This window comes from Pan troglodytes, chromosome 15, assembly GCF_028858775.2.
Source record: "Pan troglodytes isolate AG18354 chromosome 15, NHGRI_mPanTro3-v2.0_pri, whole genome shotgun sequence".
Lineage (NCBI taxonomy): Eukaryota > Metazoa > Chordata > Mammalia > Primates > Hominidae > Pan > Pan troglodytes.
In genome coordinates, this window is record NC_072413.2 from 71294756 (window position 1) to 71321634 (window position 26879).

The 26879-nt window shown below is 40.4% G+C and overlaps 2 protein-coding genes across 41 annotated transcripts in view; one reads left to right on the forward strand and one right to left on the reverse strand.

Annotated features, from left to right (window-relative positions):
* Positions 1-26879, reverse strand: part of NUMB (NUMB endocytic adaptor protein) — a 195912-nt gene that overhangs the window by 45139 nt on the left and 123894 nt on the right. For all 40 annotated transcript variants that reach the window (XM_016926362.4, XM_016926361.4, XM_054666103.2 and 37 more), the window contains one exon: positions 5498-5572. In XM_016926362.4, coding sequence (XP_016781851.1) covers positions 5498-5572 — 75 coding nt within the window. The remainder of the gene's footprint in view (positions 1-5497; positions 5573-26879) is intronic.
* On the forward strand, positions 2287-3160 carry LOC107966238 (protein phosphatase 1 regulatory subunit 14B). Its single transcript, XM_024348784.3, has one exon. The coding sequence runs from the start codon at positions 2511-2513 to the stop codon at positions 2952-2954; it is 444 nt and encodes a 147-aa protein (XP_024204552.1). The 5' UTR covers positions 2287-2510; the 3' UTR covers positions 2955-3160.

The following is a 26879-nucleotide window of genomic DNA, read 5'->3' on the forward strand; positions in this document are numbered from 1 at the left end:
CCATAAAGGCAATAACAATGGGCAATAGTGATTTCTGTCATTTATCCTATAGAAGCTAAGTCCCAAAGTAGCTAATCAGTGAGGTTATATGATAAAGTAAATGAGTTGAAAATAGCTGTCAATAACTTTATGCCCAGAAAGTTAAAAAATTAACATATTTATGCTCTGAGGAGCATATTTTTAAAACACTATCTTGTTTAGTTATAATATTTTTTTCATTTGAGCATATCAAGTATGCAGATGACTTCCAATTGAAGTTAATGTAATTCTAAATTGTAAGAGAGTATTTTGGTGAAAAACACTTGCAAATTATCTCTTTCCTCAATTGTTCACAAATTTAAAAAGCACTAGAAGGCTGGGCGCAGTGGCTCATGCCTGTAATCCCAGCACTTTGGGAGGCCCAGGCTGGTGGATCACCTAAGGTCAGGAGTTGGAGATCAGCCTGGCCAACATGGTGAAACCCTGTCTCATACAATTAGCTGAGTGTGGTGGTGGGCGCCTGTAATCCCAGCTACTCTGGAGGCTGAGGCAGGAGAATCGCGTGAACCCGGGAGGCGGAGGTTGCAGTGACCCAAGATCGTGCCACTGCACTCCAGCCTGGGTGACAGAGCAAAACTCCACTCCAAAAAAAATGAATAAATAAAAAGCACCAGAAATATTAAATTTTTAGTTCAAAGATTATTCACTAGATGTGTTGGTGGTATAGTGATGAGCATAGCTGCCTTCCAAAGATCATTCACATGGTAGGTTTAAAATGCTTGTTTTGTTACTTAACTGGTACATCTGAGCTATTCTTTAAAATTTTAAACTCTGGCATTCAAACTAATTTCAAAGATATCCTATTTCTTCTTTAATCCTCTGCAGGCTTATGCATCCTTATATTTGCTCCCACTTATTTGAAACTCTAAAAGGAAGCTTTATAATCCATAAAAAAAAACAAACAAAAAGTCTCCAGAAACATAGCATTTGGCACAATATAAGTATCTGGCAAAGTAGGTTGTAGATCCCCAGTGGATGATTTTTAGATGAATGTTTGCTCAGAGAAATCAAAAGGCAACGAGAAATTTCTGCATAGTAAAAATATGAAAACAAGACAAAAATCAGGAATACATGTGGCACACTATGATATGAGAAGAACAGTATCCTAAAGACTTCCAACTTTCTGCAAGATTCTCAGTATAGCTCTAGAAAGAGTATTTAAAAGAAAGGGGAGGCCAGGTGCGGCAGCTCATGCCTGTAATCCCAGCACTTTGGGAGACTGCGGTGGGTGGATCACGAGGTCATGAATTCGAGACCACCCTGGCCAACACGGTGAAACTCTGTCTCTACTAAAAATACAAAAAAAACTAGCCAGGTGTGGTGGCGGGCACCTGTAATCCCAGCTACTCGGGAGGCTGAGGCAGGAGAATTGCTTGAACCTGGGAGGCAGAGGTTGCAGTGAGCCAAGATCACACCACTGCACTCCAACCTGGGTGACAGAGCAAGACTCTGTCTCGGCGGGGGCGGGGGGGGGGCGGGGGGGGGGGGCGGAAAGAATGGGGATGTTTCATTGAGCATAAGAAACAGGAAATTTACTCCAGGGACCCAAAACTTCAATTTCATGTTTTAATAATACATGCCAGTGCAAAACTACATATAACATTTGCTCCAAATCTAGTTTTTGTCTGAAAAATTTTAAATAACTTCTTGATAAGAAGTCTAGAAATGGTCAATTTCCCCTCAAAGTTTAAAAGTTTAAGTATGTTTAGAAAACAATCACCAACATATCTAAAACTTTCTTTTTTATTATTTATTTTTGTAGAGACAGAGTCTCACTATGTTACCCAGGCTGGTCTTGAACTCCTGGCTTTAAGCGATCCTCCCATCTCAGACTTCTAAGTAGCTGAGATTATAGGTGCAAGCTACTGTCTTCGGCTTAAAACTTTCTTTTCGTCATTAAAAACCATAGGAAAATAAAGATCTTTAGAAATAAACAAAACAGTTTTGGTAAACTTAAAACATTAGACATAATATTTGATTATGGTTATTGTAAGACTCAATTTGACCACATATTGTAGATCAGATTGTATTCTGTATATCCATTCTAGAAGTATTTTTTGAGTTACTACTATGTGCCAGCCACTATTCCATGCATAGGTATAATTTTTAAAATGGCTATTTAGTTCCTAATTCTGATGAATATAAAAACATTAAATTTTATTATCTAAATAGTCCTATGCCTCAAGCAATCACGCCTATTATCTTCTTGGTTTAAAAATAAAAAGGTAGAGCTCGGGCGGCGGCCGCGGGGGACAAAGGGCGGGCGGATCGGCGGGGAGGGGGCGGGGCGCGGCCAGGCCAGGCCCGGGGGCTCCGCATGCTGCAGCTGCCCCCGGGCGCCCCCGCCGCCGCCCTCGCCGCGGAGCCGCGCGGAGCGGAGCCGGCGAGCTAACCCGAGCCAGCCGGCGGGCGTCCCGGAGGCGGTGGCGCAGGGAGGGGCCCGACGCGCGCACGTGGCCCCGGCGGCCGCCATGGCGGACAGCGGCACCGCGGGGGGCGCGGCGTTGGCGGCCCCGGCCCCCGGGCCGGGCAGTGGCGGCCCAGGACCACGCGTCTACTTTCAGAGCCCCCCCGGGGCCGCAGGAGAGGGCCCGGGCGGGGCGGACGATGAGGGCCCAGTGAGGCGCCAAGGGAAGGTCACCGTCAAGTATGACCGCAAGGAGCTACGGAAGCGCCTCAACCTAGAGGAGTGGATCCTGGAGCAGCTCACGCGCCTCTACGACTGCCAGGAAGAGGAGATCCCAGAACTGGAGATTGACGTGGATGAGCTCCTGGACATGGAGAGTGACGATGCCCGGGCTGCCAGGGTCAAGGAGCTGCTGGTTGACTGTTACAAACCCACAGAGGCCTTCATTTCTGGCCTGCTGGACAAGATCCGGGGCATGCAGAAGCTGAGCACACCCCAGAAGAAGTGAGGGTCCCCGACCCAGGAGAACGGTGGCTCCCACAGGACAATCGCTGCCCCCCAACCTCGTAGCAACAGCAATACCGGGGAACCCTGCGGCCAGGCCTGGTGCCATGAGCAGGGCTCCTCGTGCCCCTGGCCCAGGGATCTCTTCCCCTGCCCCCTCAGTTTTCCACTTTTGGGGTTTTTTATTGTTATTAAACTGATGGGACTTTTTGTGTTTTTATATTGACTCTGCGGCGCGGGCCCTTTAATAAAGCTAGGATACGCCTTTGGTGCAAAAAAAAAAATAAAAAAATAAAAAGGTAAAATAAAACAAAAAAATCTACTGAAACAGTTTTAAAACTAGACAGTTAAATAGTGGCTATCTCTGGGGTTGTAGGAAATTTCATTTTGTGTACTTTTTTGGTTCATTTGTATTTTATACAATAAACATATTGCTTATATAATAACGAGATATTTCTAATTAAAAGTATTTCAAAAAAAAAAACAAAGCTAGACAGGTAAGAGGATTAACTGCTCATTAAACAACAAAATACCGTTTCTCAATATGTTCTGGGCAAACTTAAACCACCTCTAGCTTTTCCTTACTTACAGAGTGCACATGAAGTCATACTCTGAATCAAAAGACTTTCTAAAGGCTCATTCCACAGTGGCCATTTCACCATAAGTTGTGTAAATTATAAGATTTTAATAATTATTTATAGTTTGTTTCAGGGCTATCTAGTCTGTTCACTGATTTGTTTTCAGTCATTAGTATAAAATATTATTTAATGGGAAAATAACTGCATTACTTTAAAAAAATGTTCTTAGCTAAAATCATCTTGTTTGTGTATTTATTTAGTTGAGACAAGGGCTCACTGTGTTGCCCAGGTTGGTCTCAAACTCCTAGACTCAAGCAATCCTCCTACCTCAGCCTCCCGAGTAACTGATATTTTGTTTATTATTATTCTAGATGAACCCGGAATTATTTTGTTAAAGAAAATTAAAATTTTACTTCTCTTTTAAATTTGGTTTTGACAAAATGGAAAATTAAATTATCTGAGACTATGTTTAACTGGGGAATATATTTAGGTTGGCATGGAAGGTCTACAAACTATAATTTCATGTACCATAACACAAGGTCCCCTTAACGTAAATGACAGATTGGAGAGCACAGATAAGACTAGCAAAGGCTTGAATCATTTAAGAATTTTAATGATCAAAATCTGAGATAAAGAGTATGTATAGGTATCTATGTATGTATATATGTGTAGGTATGTCTGTATCTTTTTTTAAAATTTTTTAGTTCTTTGTATATTATAGCCAATTACTTTTCTCCTTTCCCTTCTATGACAGATTCAGGTATTTATCCCAAAATTAAATCTACCTCTCTGACTTGGTTGCTTTTTCTCTAAATTTTATATATTTTATATTCAGGAATTATAGATAAGAAGTAATATAGACTATGCCGAGAAGCACAAAAGTTCTGATTACTAAGCAAATTGAGGGAAAAAAGCACACATTAGTAGTCAAACTTGTGGCAGCCCACCATACCAGCAAACCCAAAGCAACATGTATTTAATGCTGTTGGGACCAGAGCATGCAGAAGTAATGCTTAAAGCTTTCACAGCAAAGTGGGGAAGGGCCACATATTAGAGAGAAGGAGGGTTGTGAAAAGGGCTATCAGATCTATGGAACATTCCTCAAACCTATGGAAAATCTGAAATTAACACTTTGAATCTTTATGAATTCCGAACTCGTTCTTTCCTTTCACTGAATACACAGGCATGTGCCTGGGATGTGTTCTATCGCATAACAGGCAGAGGAAACGTTATCCTGGGAAAGGGCTCTCTACTTCAAGTGTGCTAAAGTTTATGTAAAAGGCAGTAGAAATAGACTGTTTATGTTAGAGGTGTATAGAGAAGAAAATTGGGGAGTAGGAGTCAAGGTAATAGTAAGAAGCCTCCAAAAAGGAAACCTCACCAGGCATCAACACAGATCTCTATCCTCTAGTTTTCCCCAGGAAGCTATTTTTTACAGTATATTTAAAACCCCTAATTTATAGCCCAGTTATCACAGTTAGGGTAAGATGTTAACTGTAACAGTTTTATCCTAGTCTTAGAATACTATTCTTCTATCAGATTTCACAACATTTGTTTCATATGGGTTATAAATCAAAAGTACCTTTAGGATAATATCTGGCCTAAATTTAAACGGCTCATCTAATAATTTATACCTCTGGATGGGCAACATGAGATGCTTTTAAATTTTTTAATTATTATTTTATTATTTAAGAAAACATTTTTGGAATTAATAGAGACAGGGTCTTGAAATGTTGCCCAGGCTGGTCTCAAACTCCTGGCCTCATGTAATCCTCCTGCCTCAGCCTCCCAAAGTGCTAGGATTACAGGAGTAGGCCACCGCGCTTGGCTGAGATGCTCCTTATTAGCAAGCCCACATCTTTTTAACAGAAACACAGTTTTTACTGGGTCACTAAAATGTACTGAGCAAAATCTTTTAAGAAAATATTGATAGCATATAGATCAACACTGGCAACCATCAAATACATACAGCTTTCAATCTTTTTACAGCATCTTCACAGATGTGCATTCCTCTTGATTCATCAACTTCTACATGGCCAAGGTACTGCAGAAAGAAGGAAAAGTTAGGGCTATTGCTATGTTTACCAAGTAGCAACTATACAGTAAGCATTAGGTGAAAATTGAATACAGGTTGAACATTCCAAATCTGAAAAAATTTGAAATCTGAAACACTTCTGGGTGTCAAGCATGTTGGATAAGAGACACACAACCTGTATTGAAATTCCTACACTCAAGAAATACACAGCCAGTGAAAAAGAGTTCAGATAATGTAACTTTACATATTCTCAGTGTCCTCATAGGAATAAGATTTAGAATAATTATTTCAAAAAGGTGTTATAGGTAAGTGAAGAAGTACACAGTAGGCACTAAACATTACCTGAATCTACTGGATCTGAAGCATAATAGCCTGTGCTAGACACAGTTACTCTGTCTCTACACACAAAAGTAATCCTAAGACAAAGTATATATACATATCTTTTAAAAAGCACAAACAAAAATGACAGTTTTTCAAAGACTGAAGAAATCACACACTCCTTTTATGGGGCGCATATAAGAGCATGGCAGATCACCAAAACAAATTTTATGAAGGTATTACATCTGAGCTTGAAAAGATACATAAAATTTGAAGAGGCAAAAATTGAAAGGTTGAAAGACTATTTCAGGCTGAGAGAATTACATAAAGTTATAGGTGTGGAATAGGATAACTATGTATCAGTGCTGGGACTCAGAACACGTTACCCCAAAGTATGGTGCTGAATGCTTTGAACTAAAAAAGAACCAAGGTCTGACCTTCTCTTGACCTCCTGACTCTAACTCCCCCTTCTCCCCTGAAGAGCAGGAGGGGCTTTCTCTGAAGTTCTCTTATCTGCCCAAAGATAGATCCTTCAAAAAGGAGCTCAATTGTTATTTATGCCCTCCCTGGGAATCTTATCAACTAGGGTAGATTAACTGTATCACAGAAGAAGAGACTAACGGTCAACACCCCAGACTCTGTCACAGGCTATCACCTATTCTTCTGAGGGCTGCTCCAGACAACTTGTATTATAGGAGAGACTTTTTATCTGCATAACAAGGCAAGCTTTGCTCACCGTGCATTTCCTCCCCTCATAGTCCCATAGGTTGTCACCACCTCCCCTCAAGTCCCTATTCCTTTCTGTAGCTCAGGATGCCATAAAAATGTCAATCATCTGGCCTTCAAGTTTGATATTTTGTGAGACTCTTATGTACAAACACATAATAAATTTTGCCTTTTTTTTTCCTGCTAATTTATCTACTGTCAGTTTATCTCACATACTCAAATAATGAATGTTCAAAGGGTAGAGGGAAAGTTCTCTTCTCCCCAGCATCAACAAATATTCTTGTTTGGCTTGAATATGAAATACATGCACCTGGGGAATTGAAGTGCTAAAATAGCACTTAACCCTAGAGACAATGGAGAACTAACAAAGTTTTTTTTTTCAAGGTAGTAATATGATTCAAGGTCTGGTTGCAGGTAATACGGAGTGGACACACTACACCCTGTCCTTCCCACTGACTGAAACCTTAAAACCTGAACAGAATTCACAGAATAGGTACTCAAGCTTTCTGAAAAGTAAACAGAAGATGAATCAGAGTAGAATACCAGAATTCAAAGTACTATGGAAACGGCAAGGAATTTACCTCCCCTTTCTCTCTTTGGTACCTCCAGACTGAGAAAATAACTTTTATCTGAGGAATGCAAGTCCTTTTAATTATCAGGCCAATAGAGACATTAAAATGAGACTGCAATCACGCTCTACTACCCACTTTGACCCATGTATCCCTCTCCTGAAAATGCTTGCTACTGCCACAAGTAGCTAGAAATAAACCTAATAATGTCACACCAGACACTATAACCCACACCCTACCTATTGCTTAACAATGTATAGCCAATCACTAGTCAATGTTATTTCTGTAAACCAATGAGAATTCCTGACACACAACTTTTTATCAGCCCACTCCCTGTCCCCTTCTTTTGCTTTTAAAACTCCACTTGCTTGCTGGGTATGGTGGCTCAAGCCTGTAATCCCAGCACTTTGGGAAGCCAAGGTAAGAAGATCATCTGAGGCCTGGAGTTCAAGACCAGCCTGGACAACATAGTGAGACCCTGTCTCTACAAAAATAAAAAAATTAGCACACACCTGTAGTACTAACTATTCAGGAGGCTGAGGCAGAAGGATTGCTTAAGCCCAGGAGTCCAAGGCCGCAGTGAGCTATGATCACACCACAGCACACCAGCCTGGGTGATAGAGAGAGACCCTGTCTCTAAAAACCAAAATGAAATGAAGAAAACTTTTTAAAATAAAAAACAAAAATCCACCTGTAACTGCTAATTGAAGTATACATCCAGGGCAACTTCAATCTATGCTTCTGGGTTGCAATACTCAACCTTGGCCCAAATAAACCTTCTACTTACATTAATTTTGCCTCAGCTTCTTCCTTTTAGGTTGACAAGCCTGAATTTTTAGCCAGAAATCCAAAAGTGAGTGCTGTGATACAGAAAGACGTCTGGGAAAATCTCTCTAGCTCTGGTTTGAGGACCAGGAAATGGAACTCCTAAAGCTCAGAGAGAGTACAGGAGTTCCCCTCTCTTTTATTGGTTCTCTTACATCTCAGCCACCAGGAAATCCTGTGATGGTGTGATAGCAGCAGAGGTAGCAACAAAAGAAACCTGCAAGAGCCACACCTCTAAGGCAGGGGGAACTACCTCTCTGTTTAGTAGAATGGTGATTCCAGGAAGATGGGGCCAATCCCCCTTTTGCTTTTTTCCTTTCTCTCTGATCTCCTGCCATTTGATCCTAGATAAAAGTGAAATTGTGGGACTTCATGCTAGTGCAGGGCAACCAGAGCCCTAGGTTTCTGGCTAGAGGTCAATAAAGGGGAGCTCCAGGGAACCAGAAAGTACCAAAGAAGGCACAGGAAGGGAGGAGCTTGAGAAAGACCATGAATTTGTTTGTGAATTCCTAGGCTCACCCTGCAGCTGCACAGGTAAGAATCTGATTCTAATTAGCATACTCAGGACTTTGATAGCTGAACTAATGTACAGACCACCTCCTGGTTCCCAAACTGACCCCTAGGTGACATACACACAGAATAGATCAGAATAGCACCGCAGATCAGAATAGCATTGCAGAGGCTTTGAAAACTAAACTGATGGCCGGTCGGGGTGGGTCACGCCTGTAATCCCAGCACTTTGGGAGGCCGAGGTGGATGGATCACTTGAGGTCAGGAGTTTGAGACCAGCTTGGCCAACATGGCGAAACCCCGTCTCTACTAAAAATACAAAAATTAGCCAGGCATGGTGGCAGGCGCCTGTAATTCCAGCTCCTCGGGAGGCTGAGGCAGGATAATTGCTTGAACCTGGCAGGCAGAGATTGCAGTAAGCCGAGATCACCCCATTGTACTCCAGCTTGGGCAACAAGAGAGAAACTTTGTCTCAAAAAAAAGAAAAAGAAAACTGAACTGATATTGGAACCACATCCCACAGAAAGTGAGTAAGAACTTGTAGCCTGAGACCTAACTGGACTGACTGGCATAGGAAATGTTCATTAAAAAGGAATTAACATTTACTGATTACCTACTGTGTGCCAGAAACTGTGCTGGATGCTTTATATATTTTGTCTAACCTAATAACTACTCAGAAAGGTATGTTTGATCACTTGATTTTAAAACTGAGGAAAGGAAATGAGGTTCAGGAGTGCTGAATAACTTTCCCAAAGTCATACACACAGCTAGTCAGGGAAGAATATGGTTTACATTCATGACTTCAAAGTCCAAAGTTCTCACACTTGACTTTACCACAATTCAAGAAAACTTTTCCTGATTTTTCATTCCTATTATAAGGAAATTAAAAAAAAAACAGGTTCTTTCCACATTTTTTCCTACAATTTTTAAAAGTAAGAGTCCTTTCCCTGGCAAATTCTTCCTCTGGCAGGGCTGAAACTGTCAATTACAAGTGAGCCTCTCTGAAGACTCAGTGAAAACATCTAAAATAAATTCATCATTATTCATACTTTCTCATTTCCTCTCAAGTTACAGAATTTCCACTTGGAAGAGAATTATTATTATTTTTTTGAGACACAGCCTCACTCTGTCGCCAGACTGGAGTACAGTGGTGCAATCTCAGTTCACTGCAATCTCTGCCTCCCGGGTTCAAGCGATTCTCCTGCCTCAGCCTCCTGAGTAGCTGGGACTACAGGCGTGTGCCACCACACCCAGCTAATTTTTGTATTTTTAGTAGAGATGGGATTTCACCATATTGGCCAGGCTGGTCTCGATCTCTTGACCTCGTGATCTGCCTGCCTCGGCCTCCCAAAGTGCTGGGATTACAGGTATGAGCCACTGCGCCTGGACTTGAAGAGAATTATTAATATGAGGCGGACTAGGAGGCTTAATGACATTTTGGAATATGGTGCTGTAAAAGTACATCATTATTGAGCAAAACTAAAAAAAAATAGTTAAAAATCTAGTATCTGCAATTTCTGAGTAAGACTGGTTCTTAGAGATGACTCTAGCTCATATACATGGTCCTGTAGGACATAGATTTATTCATTTTTAAAAAACATACAGTAAAATTCACTCTTTTTGGTTTAGAGGTCTATGAGATTTGACAAATGTATACAGCTGTGTAACTACCACCACAATCAAGTCTGATCACTCTCAAAAATTCCCTCATGATGCCCATTTGTAATCAACTCCTCCGCCTGCCCTCCCCCACCACACCCAGTCCCCAGCCTCTGCAACTACTGATCTGTTTTCTATTCCTATAATTTTGCCTTTTAAAGAATTATCATATTGGCTGGGCGTGGTGGCTCACGCCTGTAATCCCACCACTTTGGGAGGTGGAGGCAAGTGGATCACTTGAGGTCAGGAGTTTGAGACCAGCCTGGCCAATATGGTGAAACCCCATCTCTACTAAAAATACAAAAATTGGCTGGGTGTGGTGGCAGGCTCCTGTAGTCCCAGCTACTCAGGAGGCTGAGGCACAAGAATTGCCTGAACCCGAGAGGCAGAGGTTGCGGTGAGCCAAGGTGGCATCAGTGCACTCCAGCCTGGGAGACAGAGCAAGACTCCATCTCAAAAAAAAAAAAAAAAAAGTCATATAAATGGAATCATACAGTATGTTCTCTTTTACCACAGAGTAGTATTTCATCATATGCATATATCACTATGTTTATCCAATCACCAGTTGAAGTATATCTTGGTTATTTCCAGTTTTGGTGATAATAAATAAAGCCATACTATTCCTTTATAGGTTTTCATATAAGAAATTTGGTCATATGGTAATTGAATGTCTGACTTTATAAGATACTCTTTCCCAAAATGTCATCACCATTTTACCTTCCCACCTGCAATGTATGAGTTCCAGTTGCTCAGCAATTGGTATCGTCCCTTTTTTAAGCCATTCTAATAGGTACATAGTGGTATCTCTTGCCATTTTAATTTGCATAATATCCCTAATGACTGATAGCTCTTGGCATCTACTTATCCACATCTTTTTTTTCTTTTTATTTGTATCCACATCTTATTTGATGAAGTATCTGTTTAAATTTGTCTATTCTAAAAAAATTATGTTTCTTTCCTGTTGGGTTTAGAGAGTTAATAATACACTCTGGGTTCAAGCCTTTTGTAGACACGTTTTGCAAATGTTTTTTCCTAGTCTCTGGCTTTACTTTTCATTCATTTTTGTTCTGAGACGGAGTCTCGTTCTGTCGCCCAGGCTGGGGTGTGCAATGGCGTGATCTCAGCTCACTACAACCTCCGCCTCCCAGGTTCAAGCAATTCTTCTGCCTCATCTTCCCGAGTAGCTGGGATTACAGTCATGTGCCACCACACCCGGCTAATTTTGTATTTTTAATAGAGATGGGGTTTCTCCATGTTGGTCAGGCTGGTCTGGAACTCCCAACCTCAGGTGATCCGCCCACCTCGGCCTCCCAAAGTGCTGGGATTACAGGCATGAGCCACCATGTCCGGCCAATTTTTCATTCTCTTAACAGTGTCTTTAGCAAAGCAGAAGTTTTCATCTCGATGAGGTTAATTTTTTTTAATATACTGTTTTTGGTATTATAGCTAAGCAATCTTTGCCTAGCTCAAGTTCTCAGAGGTTTTTTGATTTAGATTGTAAGCGCCACAACGGTAAGGAAACTTGTACGTGTTGTATTCATTCAGGTATGGTAACCACTAGTGTGTGTCATATATAGTAGTGCTAAATACATATTTATTGCATGAATGAATTCATCTGAAATTTCAGCTTGAGCTTCTCCCTTCTCAGTCCTCTTCTCTCTCCCTTTTTCTCTCTCACAGCTGGGACACCCATCTTCTCCTGCCCTTAAACATTAATTTGCAGTTGGTTGACTCTATGGATGCGGAGGGCTGAGTGTATACGCAAAGTGTTTAGTATGTACCTAACAGTAAACACTCAGTATATTTTAGACTTTGAGCAAAAGTAGGATTTTAGGAGTTTCTGACTACTCTCTTTGAACTTCCCATAGCTTTCACCCTTAATACACAAATTAAACACTGATCCTTATTCCTCTCTTGAACTCCAGTACCAAGTTTTGACTCTCAGCTCACTGCACTTGTTACTTGACCTTGGGAAGGATACTTATCTTGTGACTCAGTAGTGTTGTTTCAAGAATTAAAAAGAGTTTATATATTTAAAGCACCCAGCGCAGTGTCTGGTAATCAGTAAGTGCTCAATAAAATTTTAACTGTTATCTGATTTCTTTGGTGGCCTTCAGAGCTTAGCTTGTTGAAAACTGCACCTCCTATACCTCTGATGTTTGTATTTACCTGCTTATTTCTTTTACTAATACCTCAGGTCTCAACAGCAGGGGCAAACACTTCAAAGTATTTTCTTTTCTTTTGAGACAGGATCTTGCTTTGTCACCCAGGCTGGAGTGCAGTGGTCCAAACATAGCTAACTGCAGCCTTAGGCTCAAGCAATCCTCCCACCTCAGCCCCCAAAGAGCTGGGACTACAGGCACACACCACAACACCCAGTTAATTTTTGTATTTTTTTGTAGAGATGGGGTTTTGCTGTGTTGCCCAGGCTGGTCTCAAACTCCTGAGCTCTAGCGTTCTGCCTGCTTTGGCCTCCCAAAGTGCTGAGATTACAGGCTTCAGCCACCATGCCTGGCCTTAAAGTATTTTCCAGTTCTTCCTCTTCACTTGACTTTCAATCAGTTCCATATATATATTTTTTTCATAGTCACATTTCCCTGATCAGAAATTTTGTTGCCCTCAATTATTTGCCAATTAAGTAGAAGCAAAAAATGGTTAGGGATCGAATCCTTGATTTGCAGCTTTCTGGCTTCATGGTCTTGGGCAAATTACATGACTTGTCTGTGTATTACTTGTCTGTGTCTCAATTTCCTCATCTTCTAAAATGAGAATACAGCAGTAACCACTGGCAGTTTGAGGATTAAATGACTTAATACCTACAAAGTACTTAGAACCATGCCCCACACATAGCAAATACTATATATGTCTTCGCTTTTTAAGTACAGATTTAGTATAGTATCCCAGGTGTTCAGTCTTGTCTACTGTTAGTCAGGGTTTTCCAGAGAGACAGAACCAATAGGATGGATGGATGGATGGTCAGATGGATAGATGAATGAATGAATATTTACTACAGGAATTGGCCATGCAATTATGGAGGATAAGAAGTCCTATGACAGGCTGTCTGCAAGCTGGAAACCCAGGGATACCAATAGTGTGGTTCAGTTCAAGTCCAAAAGCCTTAGAACCAAGGAAGCTGACAATACAGCTCTCTGAGGCTGAAGGCCTGAGAACCTGGGGGTGCTGCTGGTACAAGTCCCAGAGTCCAAAGGCTGGAGAGCCTGAAGTCCTAATGATTTTCCACGCATATATTTCATAGTCTCTTCTATGGTCTATTATCTCAAGGTCTTAAAGTGCTAATTCTCTTGTTGTCTCTTATTGTATAATCCTTTATTATATCTGCTAATCATTCCTACATAAGATTTATAACATTTAAAAAGTTATAAGGTCATCTTTACTGATGCTAAACTTTTTGGGAGGAATTTCATGCATTCTGGATTATGAAATTTGCTTCTAGACTGGGTGCCGTGGCTCAGGCCTGTAGTCCCAGCACTCTGGGAGGCCGAGGTGGGAGGATCACGATGTCAGGAGATCAAGACCATCCTGGCTAACACGGTGAAACCCCATCTCTCCTAAAAATACAAAAAATTAGCCGAGCACGGTGGTGGTGGGCACCTGTAGTCCCAGCTACTCGGGAGGCTGAGGCAGGAGAATGGCATGAACCAGGGAGGTGGTGCTTGCAGTGAGCTGAGATCGTGCCACTGCACTCCAGCCTGGGCAACAGAGCGAGACTCCATCTCAAAAAAAAAAAAAAAATTTCTTCTAAAAGATACCTGATATGGTTTAGCTCTGTGTTCCCACCCAAATCTCACCTTGAATTGCAATAATCCCCATGCATCAAGGGCAGGACAAGGTGGAAGTAATTGGATCATGGGGGCTGTTTCCCTCATGCTGTTCTTGGGATAATCAGCTAGTCTCATGAGATCTTATGATTTTATAAGCGTCTAGCATTTCCCTTGCTGGCTCTCATTCTCTCTCCTGCCACCTTGTGAAGAGGTGCCTTCCGCCATGATTGCAAGTTTCCTGAGGCCTCCCCAGCCATGAGGAACTGTGAGTCAATTAAACCTCTTTTCTTTATAAATTACCCAGTCTTGGGTATTTCTTCATAGCAGCATGAGAACGAACTAATACAGTACCCCAGCCGTATTACTATCCTAAGACCTATTTTATATTAATATGGGGATTCTTATACCATGTAGGGTTATGATTTATGAAGTCCAAACCTAGGATTTCAATTTTTTCTAGGAGGCTCCTTTTTTTCCATTTGAGTCCAGGCAAGCTTCTCTTTCTGCTTTTTCTTCTAGTTCTCTATTTCATGGATTGTAAAGCCCACTGGAGGTTCTGGTTCTATGCTGGGTTCTCAGTTCTAATTATCTGCTTTGTGTAAGTCTAGTGCCTTCAAAATGGATGGTGACACCAAAGACTTTAGCTAATAAATTCTTTTTTCTTTTTTTTTTTTTCTTTTTTTTGAGACAGTCTCACTCTGTTGCCCAGGCTGGAGTTCAGTGGCATGATCTCAGCTCACTGCAACCTCCACCTCCTGAGTTCAATCAATTCCTGTGCCTCAGCCTCCCGAGAAGCTGGGATTACAGGCGTACGCCACCACACCCAGCTAATTTTTGTATTTTTAGTAGAGATAGAGTTTCACCACGTTGGCCAGGCTGGTCTCGAACTCCTGACCTCAGATGATCAGATGATCCACCCGCCTGGGTCTCCCAAAGTGCTGGGATTACAGGGTGAGCCACCACGCCCAGCCTCATAAATTCTTTCTCTCCTAGGCTGCTCCATCAGCTGCCATCATTCCTGCCTTGCTTTCAATTGCCTTTTAATTTCTATTAACAGGAGAGATGTGTCTTCACTGAAAACTCAGCTATCCAGAGAAAAATATTGTTTATTTGTTTAAAAATGTATTCAACCCCCCGATTCTAAAATAAAAGTTGAAATGATGTTTTTAAAAAGGAAATAAAAAGGATTTATTCAGCACTTCATAGCTGGAGTGCAATGGCACGATCTCAGCTCACCACAACCTCCGCCTCCCGGGTTCAAGCGATTCTCCTGCCTCAGACTCCCGAGTAGCTGGGATTACAGGCATGTGCCACGATGTCCAGCTAATTTTGTGTTTTTAGTAGAGATGGAGTTTCTCCATGTTGGTCAGGCTGGTCTCGAACTCCTGACTTCAGGTCATCCACCTGCCTCGGCCTCCCAAAGTGCTGGGATTACAGATGTGAGCCACCATGCCCGGCCTGTATTCAGAGTATTTCTATGTTAAGTTAATCCACAGTCTCCCAGAACCAACCAGACCAACTGGTTTTTCTACTGATTTCAGGATATCTTACAAGTAACCAACATACTAAAATTTCCTATCATTTAAAACCATTTTTTGGTTGATTCTCTTGGGTTTTTCAGATAGATATCATCTGTAGAGACAAATATGAAAAAACTTTATTCTTGCTTTCCAACATTTACAATATTTATTTTTTTGTCCAACAGACCACTACTTCTAACCCAGTGTTGAACAGGGGTGTCTGAGAGCATCCTCGTCTTCCTCCCAAATTAACTGCATATGTTTCACCACTATGCATGACTCTGGGACAGTTTTTCAATCATTTAAAGAATGTATTATGCTATTCCTATTATGCTAAGATTTATAAGGACTGAATAATAAATACTTTTTAAGGCTTTTAAATTTGAGATGTAATTCACACCACATAAAATTAATCATTTTAAAGTAAACAATTCAGGACGGGCATGGTGGCTCAAGCCTGTAATCCCAGCATTTCGGGAGGCTGAGGCAGAAGCATCACTTGAGGTCAGGAGTTCGAGACCAGCCTGAGCAACATGGTGAAACCCTGTCTCTGCCAAAAATACAAAAGTTAGCTGGGTGTGGTGGCACATGCCTGTAATCCCAGCCACTCGGGAAGCTGAGGCATGAGACTCGCTTGAACCCAGGAGGTGAAGGTTGCAGTGAGCCAAGATTGCACCACTGCACTCCAGCCTGGGCAACAGAGTGAGACTACCTTAAGAAAAATAAACAATAAACAATTCAGTGGTAGTTAGTATACTCACAACACTGTAGAACCACCACCTTTATCTAGTTCCAAAACATTTTCTTGCACCAAAAGGAAAACTTGTACACATTAAGCAGTTGTCTCCACTGCCCCTCCCCACAGCCCCCGGCAACTACCAATCTGCATTCTGTCTTTATGGATTTACCTATCCTGGATATTTCACATACAGGGAAGCATACAATATATGGCCTTTCATGTCTGGCTTATTTTACCTAGCATACTGTTTTCCAGGTTCATCCACACCATAGCATACATGTATTTCAATGCTTTTCATACCTGAGTGACATTCCATTGTATGTATGTACCACAATTTTGTTTATTCATACTACCATCAATGGACATTTGGACTGTGGTGAATAGTGGTGCTATAAACATGTATTTTTCTTGAAGTACCTGTTTTCAATTCTTTGGGGGTATGTAACTAGCAGTGAATTGCTGGGTCATATGGTAATTCTATACTTAGCTTTTTGAAGTACCACCAATCTGCTTTTCACAGAAGCTGAACCACTTTACATTCCCACCAGCAATGTATGAGAGCTCCAATTTCTCTACATCCTTGTCAACACTTGTTGTTTTCTGTTTTGTTTCAAATTATAGCCATCCAAGTGAGTGTGAAGTGGTATCATTGTGGCTTTGATTTGCATTTCGCTGATAATGATGTTGAGTATCCTTTCAAGTGTTTGTTGGCTAGCTGTATATCTTCTTTAGGTAAATTTCTTTTTTTTTATTTTTTAAATTTGAGACAAGGTCTCACTTTGTTGCCCAGGCTGATCTCGAACTCCTGGGCTCAAGCGATCCTGCTGACTCAGCCTCCAAAAGTGCTGGGATTACAGGCATGAGCCACTGTGCCTGGCCTTCTTTGGAGAAATTTCTATTCAAGTCCTTTGCCCATTTAAAAATTAGGTTGTCTTTTTTTGTTGAGATATAAAGGTTCTTTATATATTCTGGACACTAGATCCTTATCAGACATATAATTTCCAAACATTTTCTCCCATTCTATAGCTTCTTTTCACTTTCTTGATAATATTCTTTGATGCACAGTAGTTCCTAATTTTGATGAAATCCAATGTATCTATTTTTTCTTTTGTGGCTCATGCTTTTAATGTCTTATTTAAGAATCCACTGCCAGATCCAAAGTTGTTAAGACTAGCCTATGCTTCCTTTGAAGAGTTGTATGGTTTTAGATTGTTGATCCTTTTTTTTTTTTTTTTGAGATGGAGTCTTGCTCTGTTGCCCAGGCTGGAGTGCAGTGGCGCGATCTCAGCTCACTGCAACCTCCACCTCCCGGGATCAGGCAATTCTCCTGCCTCAGCCTCCCAAGTAGCTGGGACCACAGGCATCTGCCACCGTACCAGGCTAATTTTGGGGGTTTTTTTTGTGTGTGTGTGTTTTTTTTTGAGATGGAGTTTCGTTCTTGTTTCCCAGGCTGGAGTATAATGGCACAATCTCGGCTCACTGCAACCTCTGCCTCCCAGGTTCAGGCGATTCTCCTGCCTCAGCCTCCCAAAGTGCTAGGATTACAGGTGTGAGCCACCGCTTTAGTATTTACTTTTAGATCCCATTTGTTGCTATTTTTGTGCCTATTTGTTCTTTTCTTTTACCCAGACTGCTCATCTGCGATACTTTTTCATGTATATTCATCAGCAGAACTGCTCTATTGTTTTCTTTTTTTGCACTATCTTTATTAAGTTGTTGTAGCAGGATTTTGTTAATGCTATAAAAGTATCTGAAAACTGTCCATTATTTTCCTATATACTCTGGTATAGTTAAATAGCACAGGAATTACTCTTTGAGTGTTTGACAGAACTGACCTGTGAAACCATCTATATTAGTTCCTTTTAGATAAAGAGACAGTTTTTGGCTTTTTTTTTAACAGCTCTATTTTTTTAAGGTTTGGGGCCTATTCGACTTTTCTTTTCCTGCCTTAGTTAACTAGTAATGTATAGTTTCCTAGAATATTTACAGCTAATCTAAAATTTTAAATGTATTAGCATAGGCTGGGTGCGGTGGCTCACAACTGTAATCCCAGCACTTTGGGAGGCCAAGGTGGATCACCTGAAGTCAGGAGTTCGAGACCAACCTGGCCAACATGGTGAAAAACTCCGTATCTACTAAAAACACAAAAAAAATTAGCCAGGAGTGGTGGTGGGCGCCTGTAATCTCAGCTACTCGGGAAGCTAAGGCAGGAGAATAGCTTGAACCTGGGAGGCGGAGGTTGCAGTAAGCTGCAATTGCGCCACTGCACTCCAGCCTGGGCGACAAGAGCAAAACTCTGTCTCAAAAAAAAAAAAAAAAAAAGGTATTAGCATATACTCCAAGTATTCACATATCTTAATTTCTTTGGGTTCTGTGGTTGGGTCTCCCCACTTTCTTATCTGTAGTATTATATACCTGTGCTTTCTTTCATTTTCCATATTAAGGCTCATTTCTACTACTACCTTCAACTCAATCCCTCAATGTTTTCACTTTATATTAATAATAAAATGAGAAAGTAGAGCTTTATGATCTCTGAGTTACCTGTAGGATCTGAGGAATGGATACAGGTTTCAAAGTATTTCCAATGGGCATCATTCTATCACTTAGCTTAATCAGTTCAATTGGTCACATATAGCTATTTATGCCAGCCAAAAAGACAAAAAAAAAAAAAAAAAAAAAAAAGGAAGACTTGGTAGAAGGGAACAAAATTATTTCATTTATGGACTATTATAGAAACGTGGAAATAGAAATAAGCTTTGTGTCTTATTAGACTATGAGAAAAACATGCCCACTGAAATAAACATTATTAAAGAGATCCCTTTTCTTCTCTGAGACACTATCTCGCTGAAGAATTGCAGCTGATTTATGCTTAATGGCTAAAATATTTGACACTGGGACTTCTTTTGTTTGTATGCCTTTTCCAAACTCCTTCTGAGTAAGAAACTTTTATTCACAAAAATGTACTTTAGAAAAACTAGTATGTGGAATTTCATTCTTAGATGAATTAAGTCATTTTTCCCTTTCTTGAAAAAATTATTTAAAAAATAGATTCCCTCCCCCTGCTTTCGTGATTTATCCATCACAAGAAATGCAGACCTCTGATGTGAGAGACTCTATAGTCAGCAGTTCCCAACATTAACAAAAGTGACATAATATTCATCAAGTTATAAGGAGCTTTACAGCATCTTAACACATACATACATAGCCTATGCTATATAGCAAACATAGTATGCAGATGTGCACAATACAGTAGCAAAACTTGTTTTGAGTCTTTAACCAAAGAGGAATAGTTAAATTAAAATGGGCTATTCTTTAACTATAAATTTGGACTACAATTCCATCTGAATAGACTGTATGACCTAAGTAGATGTGTTTAATCATGTAAGTTTAGAACTGAAAAAAATGTGAGATCCCAAAACTTTACTTTTCAAACGTGACATAAGGTGTCCAAAAAGTGAGTTATACAAGGTCATATAACTTAGTAAATTAACAGATCCAGGAATAGAACTCTGCTCTTTTGATTTCTAGATCTATCTTCTTTCAACTACCTCACACAACCTCTCTGTTAAAGCTTACCTGCAACTCTCCTATTTAAGTCATGGTTTACAGTTTACTGTTATTACATATATTAACTTATCATTATTCTTCTTTAAAACAAAGAAAAGATGACAGAATTGGAGTATAGTCATTTTGCAACCCTTAATGAATAAACCCAGGCAAAGATCATGAAAGAACTGCTGCTATTTTCATCACGAGAGAATGATAATCAGCTATTGCGTGCCTTCTGGGGAATTAAATATAACCAAGCCTCTAAAACTAACTACCAATTCAAAAGAAGTAAAGAAAACAAAGGAACATGTTAAACAAAATGAGTTTTGGGCATTCTCATCTTGCTAAGCAGAGAAGGATTAGATTTCAGGACCTACCAGAGGAATGGGCTACACTGAACACCCCAGGCTTTCATCTGGAACAACTGGAAAAGTATGGCTTAGGAATGGAAGTAAACCAGAGGAAGACAGAGCCTTGCCAAAACTATAATCCAGCCTCAATTCTGTTAATATAAAATTTCACAAGGGCATTATTACAAGAAAGGAAACTTTACAGGCCAATCTGTCTCAAAAACAGATGTGAAGTTTCTGAACAAAATATTAGCAAACAGAATCCCTTAATATACTCAATAAATTCAGCTTGATCATGATGAGTACTAACCTGAGTTTATTTCAGGAATGTAAAGTTGGTTGACTATTCAAAAAATCTAATCAGTGGAATAAACCAATTAACAATTAAGATAAAAATCATAATCATCTCGGCTAGGCATCTAGGCATGGTGGCATGCACCTGTAATCCCAGCTCTTTGAGAGGCTGAGGCAGGCAGATCACATGAGGCCAGGAGTTCAAGACCAGCCTGGCCAACATGGTGAGACCCTATCTCTACAAAATATACCAAAATTAGCCAGGCGTGGTGGTGCCTGCCTGTCTCAAAAAAAGTGAGACTCTGTCTTTAAAAAAAAAAAATCATAATCATCTCAATAAGTACATGAAAACTTTTGCTAAAGTTCAGTTTTCATTCATAGTTTTAAAAATATATCTTAATTGTCCAGGCATGGTGCCTCACACCTGTAATCCCAGCACTTTGGGAGGTCAAGGTGGGCAGATCACTTGAGGCCAGGAGTTTGAGACTAACAAGGCAAAACCCAATCTCTACTAAAAATACAAAATTAGCTGGGAGTGGTGGTGCATGCCTGTAATCCCAGCTACTCGGGAAGGCTGAGGCATGAGAATTGCTTGAACTTGGGAGATGGAGGTTGCAGTAAGCCAAGATAGTGCCACTGCACTCTAGCCTGGGTGACAGAGCAAAACTCTTGTCTCAAAAAAATGTATCTATATCTACATCTTAACTAAGAATAGAGGGGAACTTGCTTAATTTGAGAAACTGTGATAAGATTGAAAATGAGGCAAGAATACTTGCTATCACCAATTCTACCCAGTGCTGTACCACAAGCTCTGCCCAGTGCAATGAGGCAAGAAAAAGAAATTATAAAAATTCAAATGGAAGATATACAACTATAATATTCATAGACTATATTATTGTGTTAGTAGAAAAAACAAAGAAGATTCAAATAAAATACTATAATAACTGCATTTAGTAAGGTTGTGAGATCTAATTTCAATATACAAAAGTGGTTAATATTTTCATAACAGCAATAAGCAGAAAATTATATTTAAAAATTTACCATTTACAACAGCATCAAAACTGAATGCTTGATTTCATCCCCCATTCACAAATCTACTCTTCTATCAACAGTCTTCCCCAAATTATGGGAACTCCACCCTTCCAATTGCTCAAATCAAAAACATTGGTACAGTTGAGGTGCAGTGGCTCACACCTGTAATCCCAGCACTTTGGGAAGCTGAGGTGGGAGAATTGCTTGAGGCCAGGAGTTTGAGACCAGCTTGGACAACATAGTGAGACCTCCCCCAACCTCTACAAAAAAATTAAAAATCAGCCAGGCATCTGTATGTAGTCCCAACTAGTCAGGAGGCTGAAGCAAGAAGATCACTTGAGCTCAGGACTTTGAGGCAGCAGTGAGCTATGACTGTGCCATTGCACTCCAGCCTGGGTGACAGAGGAAGATCCTGTCTCTTAAAAAACAAGCAAAGAAAAAAAAAAGTTAACTTATCTTTCTCTTGTGACACTTCACAAATCTATCAATAAATGATATCAGCTCTACCTACAAAATATATCCAGAATCTGACCCTGCCTTACCACTTCCTCTGCCATCTCCCTAACATAAGTCACATCATCTTTCATCTGGATTTTTGTAAAAGCCTCTTAAATTATCTCTTTGTCATCACCCTTGCTCATCTATAGCTGATTCTCAGCACAGGAGCCAGAATGATCCTTTTAACATATAAGTTGTATAATCCCACTCCTCTGTTTAAAACTCTCCAATAGCTTCCTAATTATTTCCTTTTATTCATTATGAATAAGAGCCAAAATCCTTACAATGGTCTTTATAAGGCCCTACACCAGTAGTTTGTCAATGGCGAGTGTTTAGAAAATGTATGTGGGCATTTTTGGTAACAATGACTGGGAAAATTATTCCTAGGTAGCGGATGAGGGCCCATGGATGACAGCTATCTGACTTCCTGTTTGACATCCGAATGTCCTACTGGACTTTCACTTAGAAACTTACTCATAATTATTTTAGATTAGATGTAACTCCACTTTACATATAAACACACAGTATTTTTTGCACAAATTGCTGTGTCAATCAAAGGAAGGTTGTACTTTGATAAGAATTTTATCAAGAGTTGTTTACCACTTCAGAAAATAACATCACCATTTACAATCCACTATGGTATATGAGTTACCAACACATCATTTCTGTCTACATTTGCAGGTATCTTACCCACTGCAATTCTCTGTAAAAGTGTACTACTTTAGGTCTTCTAGCATTGTTAGGTCCATTTACATACTGGATATAATTTCATCTAAAATTTGTTATTTCTTCTTTATATACTTAATTATGTAAGCATAGGTACGTTATACTATGTATGCATTTCATTTCAGATAGTATAAGGAATACTGTAGCATGTTTGTAGTGAAAATGTAGGTGATAGGGCTGACAGTATTGAAAAGTACTAAACCAATGGTCTGGTATCCTGTTACTTATCTAATCTCATCTCTGCCTGTAACTTTTGCTCTAAATACACTGGCCTCCTTGCTGTGCTTCCAATATACCAGGCACTCTCCTGCCCCAGAGCCTCTGTACTTGCCATTCCTTCTGCTTACAACCTACTTCCCTCAGGCAACCTGAAATGCTTGCTTTCTCGCTTTCTTTGTGTATTTGCTCAAAAGTTACTTTTTCAGTGAGGGATTTCCTAACCATCCCATTTTTTGTTTTTGTTTTTTGGTTTTAAATAGACATGGGGTTTTGCTATGCTGCCCAAGCTGGTCTCAAACTCCTGGGTTCAAGTGATCCTACTACCTCAGCCTCCCAAAGCGTTGGGATTACAAGCGTGAGCCACTGTGCCCAGCCATTAACCATTCTATTTTAAATTGTAACCCCTGCCCCACACACTCCCTTCATACTTAACCCTCACCCACAACCCCTATCGTTTTTTGTTTGTTTGTTTTTTAGAACTGGCAAAGGCTATTTATTCAGAGCTTGCTAGCAATGAGGTTAGTTTGGTAGAAACTGGAGGGCAGGCAGAAGAGTGGAAAACCTTCACAGGGCAGGCTCCAGGAATGTCTAGATGGAGGCTGCTGGCCTGGGGAAGTTGGTGACAGACACTCAAGGCAGAGCATCCTATGTGACTAGCAGGGGATGGAAGTGGTGGTGGGGGGACACACTTGGCTTTCTCTGGTTGGTCCAGAGTTGGAAGCAGGCACAGAGATTAGGGAAGCTAGCAGTTACTGATTAGGCTCTGGCCATTTGAGGCCAAATGTTATAGAAGTGATTGTTTAGCCATCTGACTACACACTTGGCCTCTCACTGGCAGGATGCTGGGCCCTGGCTGCCAGTTTCTGCAGTTCCTTGCTGCCTCCTATGTGTAAACGAGCTTTCCAACCTTGAGAATAGTAGATTACGAAGACAGAGACTTACTTTGGATGGCCAACAGTAGCCCAGTGACCTCATGTCCCATGGGCCTCAGCTTCCCCACCTGACAAACGAGCAGTGGGGACATCCACTGATGCCCAAACACCAACCCCACCCCAGGCAAACTGCGCCACCTGGCCCAGTGGCTGTTTACCTCAGGCTTTCCCCTCCCCCAGTGTGCCTGTCTCACAGGCCTTGTCCCACAACCCTAATTCCCTTTGAACATACCAGATACTTTACATATTTACTTATTCATAGTCTAATACCCACTAGGATGTAAGCATGGTGCAAGGATTTTGTCTGTTCTCTGCTTTGTTGTTTGCTGTACTTGCAGTACTTAGAACATTGCCTGGTATATAGCAGACTCCATAAATATCTGCTAAATACATCAATGAATTATCGGTCTCATAGAGAAGAAAATGTAGCACATTACTTAGCTCTATACTAAACAATATTAAAAGTCATAATAATGAAAACTTTTACAATAAACTCAAGACACAGAATGGGAGATTTAATTAATGGCTATAGGACAGAATGCAAATGACTGATATGGTTTGGCTCTGTGTCCCCACTGAAATCTCATCTTGAATTGTAATCGCCATGTGTCACGGGAGGAACCTGATGGGAGGTGACTGGATTATGGGGGCAGTTTCCCCCATGCTGTTCTCGTGATAGTGAGTCTCATGAGAGCTGATGGTTTTAAAAGTGGCAGTCTTTTTCCTGTGCTCGCACTGAGCTTCTCTCTCCTGACGCCAAGTGAAGATGGTCCTTGCTTTCCCTTTGCCTTCCATCATGATTGTAAGTTTCCTGAGGCCTCCCCAGCCATGTGGAACTGTGAGTCAATTAAACCTCTTTCCTTTATAAATTACCCATCTTAGGTATTTCTTTATAGCGGTGTAAGAATGGACTAATACACTGACCTACATAATGTTACAAATAAAAGGAAAACAGCAGATATAAGTTTGAAGGTAAGAGAGTAAGGGGTTTTCGTATTTTTATTTTACGTGGTGGGGAATCAAGATATACTACTTAAAGTTAACGGAACAATAAATTTATGAATATAGGATACCAACAGTAGAACTAAAAATAATAATTTAATTCCAAAAATCTAAGTGGAAAAGGGTCAAAGGTAGAAGGATGTGTGGGTTAAGTCATCCTTTCTTTTTAGAGAACAGTAGAAAAATGGGTAAATTAAGAGTAGTCAGTAAAACTGTATTATTTTTTAAAAATTAAAACATTACCAATGGTAAAAGCACAAACAAAAATGGTTAAAAGTGTCACTATAGAATGGAAATGGGGTAGGAAAAGTGTTGATTGATTGATTGATGAGGTCTGCTATGTTGCCGAGGCTGAAGTACAGTACAGGTAGGATCACAGACCCCTATAGCCTTGAACTTCTGGCATCAAACAATCCTTTTGCCTCAGCCTCCAGAGTACCTGGGATTACAGGTTACCATGCCTGTTGTTTTGTTACCACAAGCTTGTATTACTTTGATTAAAAAATATTTTAAAGTTTAAACTATATTCAACATTGTTTTAATAAACAATTTTTAAACTGTCATGAGTGATAGTTTTATATTATAAAACTACAATATAGTACTTAGGGAGAGAACCCTCTAGAGCTAAGCTACTAGACTTCAAATCCTACCTTCAAATAATCAGATATTCCAACTATTCCCTTACAACATCATGTAACAGAAATCTTACTGCATACTAGGCCACAAAGAAAATAAGCCCTTAAGAGTTACTAAACGAAGTTGAACTTCTCTCAAATACCTCATTGCTCTGATGCAAAGACGTTTCTTTAAATTTAAAAAAAAAAATTGTTTTAGAGAGACAAGGTCTCACTATATTGCAGGCTGGTCTCAAACCCCTGGGCCCAAGTGATCCTCCTGCCTCGGCCTCCCAAAGTGCTGGGATTACAGGCGTAAGCCACTGTCCCTGGCCCCATTTCTTTAAATTTGTACTGTTTCAGGTAGAAGAGCAAATTATGATGTTTGCCAGCATGCCAGCAAATTTAACTATGAAGACGATGTATCTGCTCAACCAACTGTAACCTTACTTGATTTATTTCATTGGTACTACACATGGCTGACATTAAGTTTGGATCACTACTTGTCACACAGAGTTATCTTCCAAAAAGTTACACTGTGAGGCAGCTTTGAAATGAAACATTATTGTAGGTGCAGAAGATTGTCACACAGGCAATAAAATTATAAGCACTGGAAAATGTCCTATCTGGGATAAACAACAGAATTTTTAATACTAGAACAGGTTGGTGTGGTCAATGCCTATCAGTCAGGTACCAAACATCTATCAAAAGCTTCAGGCCAACATTCAAGAGAAGATATTTAATTTCTAGTATTAAAAATTCAATGAAGGAAAAAACATGCAGATAAAAACTTCAGTATTCGGTTGGCATCTAACCAATAACAGCAGCAGCAGCAGCAACTAACATTTATTGTGCACTCATCACGTACCAGGCAGTGCTGTGTTTTTAATATACTGTATTTACTCACTCAACTCTCAGAACACTTGCACACAGCTAATAAGAGCAAAGCCCAAATTCAAACTCAAGTTGTATAGTTTAAAAGGGTATGCTTTGTTTGCTTTGAGACAGGTTCTTACTCTCTCACCCAGTCAGGAATGCAGTGATGCGATCATGGCTTACTGTGGCCTCTACCTCCTTACCTCAGCCTCCTGAGTAGCTGAGACCACAGTCACATGCCACCATGTCTGGCTAATTTTTTCTGTTTTTTTTTTTTTTTTTTGTAAAGATGGAGTCTCCCTATGTTGCACAGGCTTCAAACTCCTGGGCTCAAGTGTTCCTCCTGCCTTGGCCTCCCAAAGTGCTGGGATTACAAGTGTGAGCCTCTGTGCCTGACCACAAAAGTATATGCTTTTAAAGTGTTCCAGATACCGGTCTAGGATTTTATTACAGAGCCACTGAAGACCATGAGGTAGGTAAGTGACAAGACCATATCTGCAATTAGGAAGATCACTACTACAACACTGAGATAACAGTTTGGAGGAGAGATAGATTGGAAGCAAGAGTAGTAGAGTT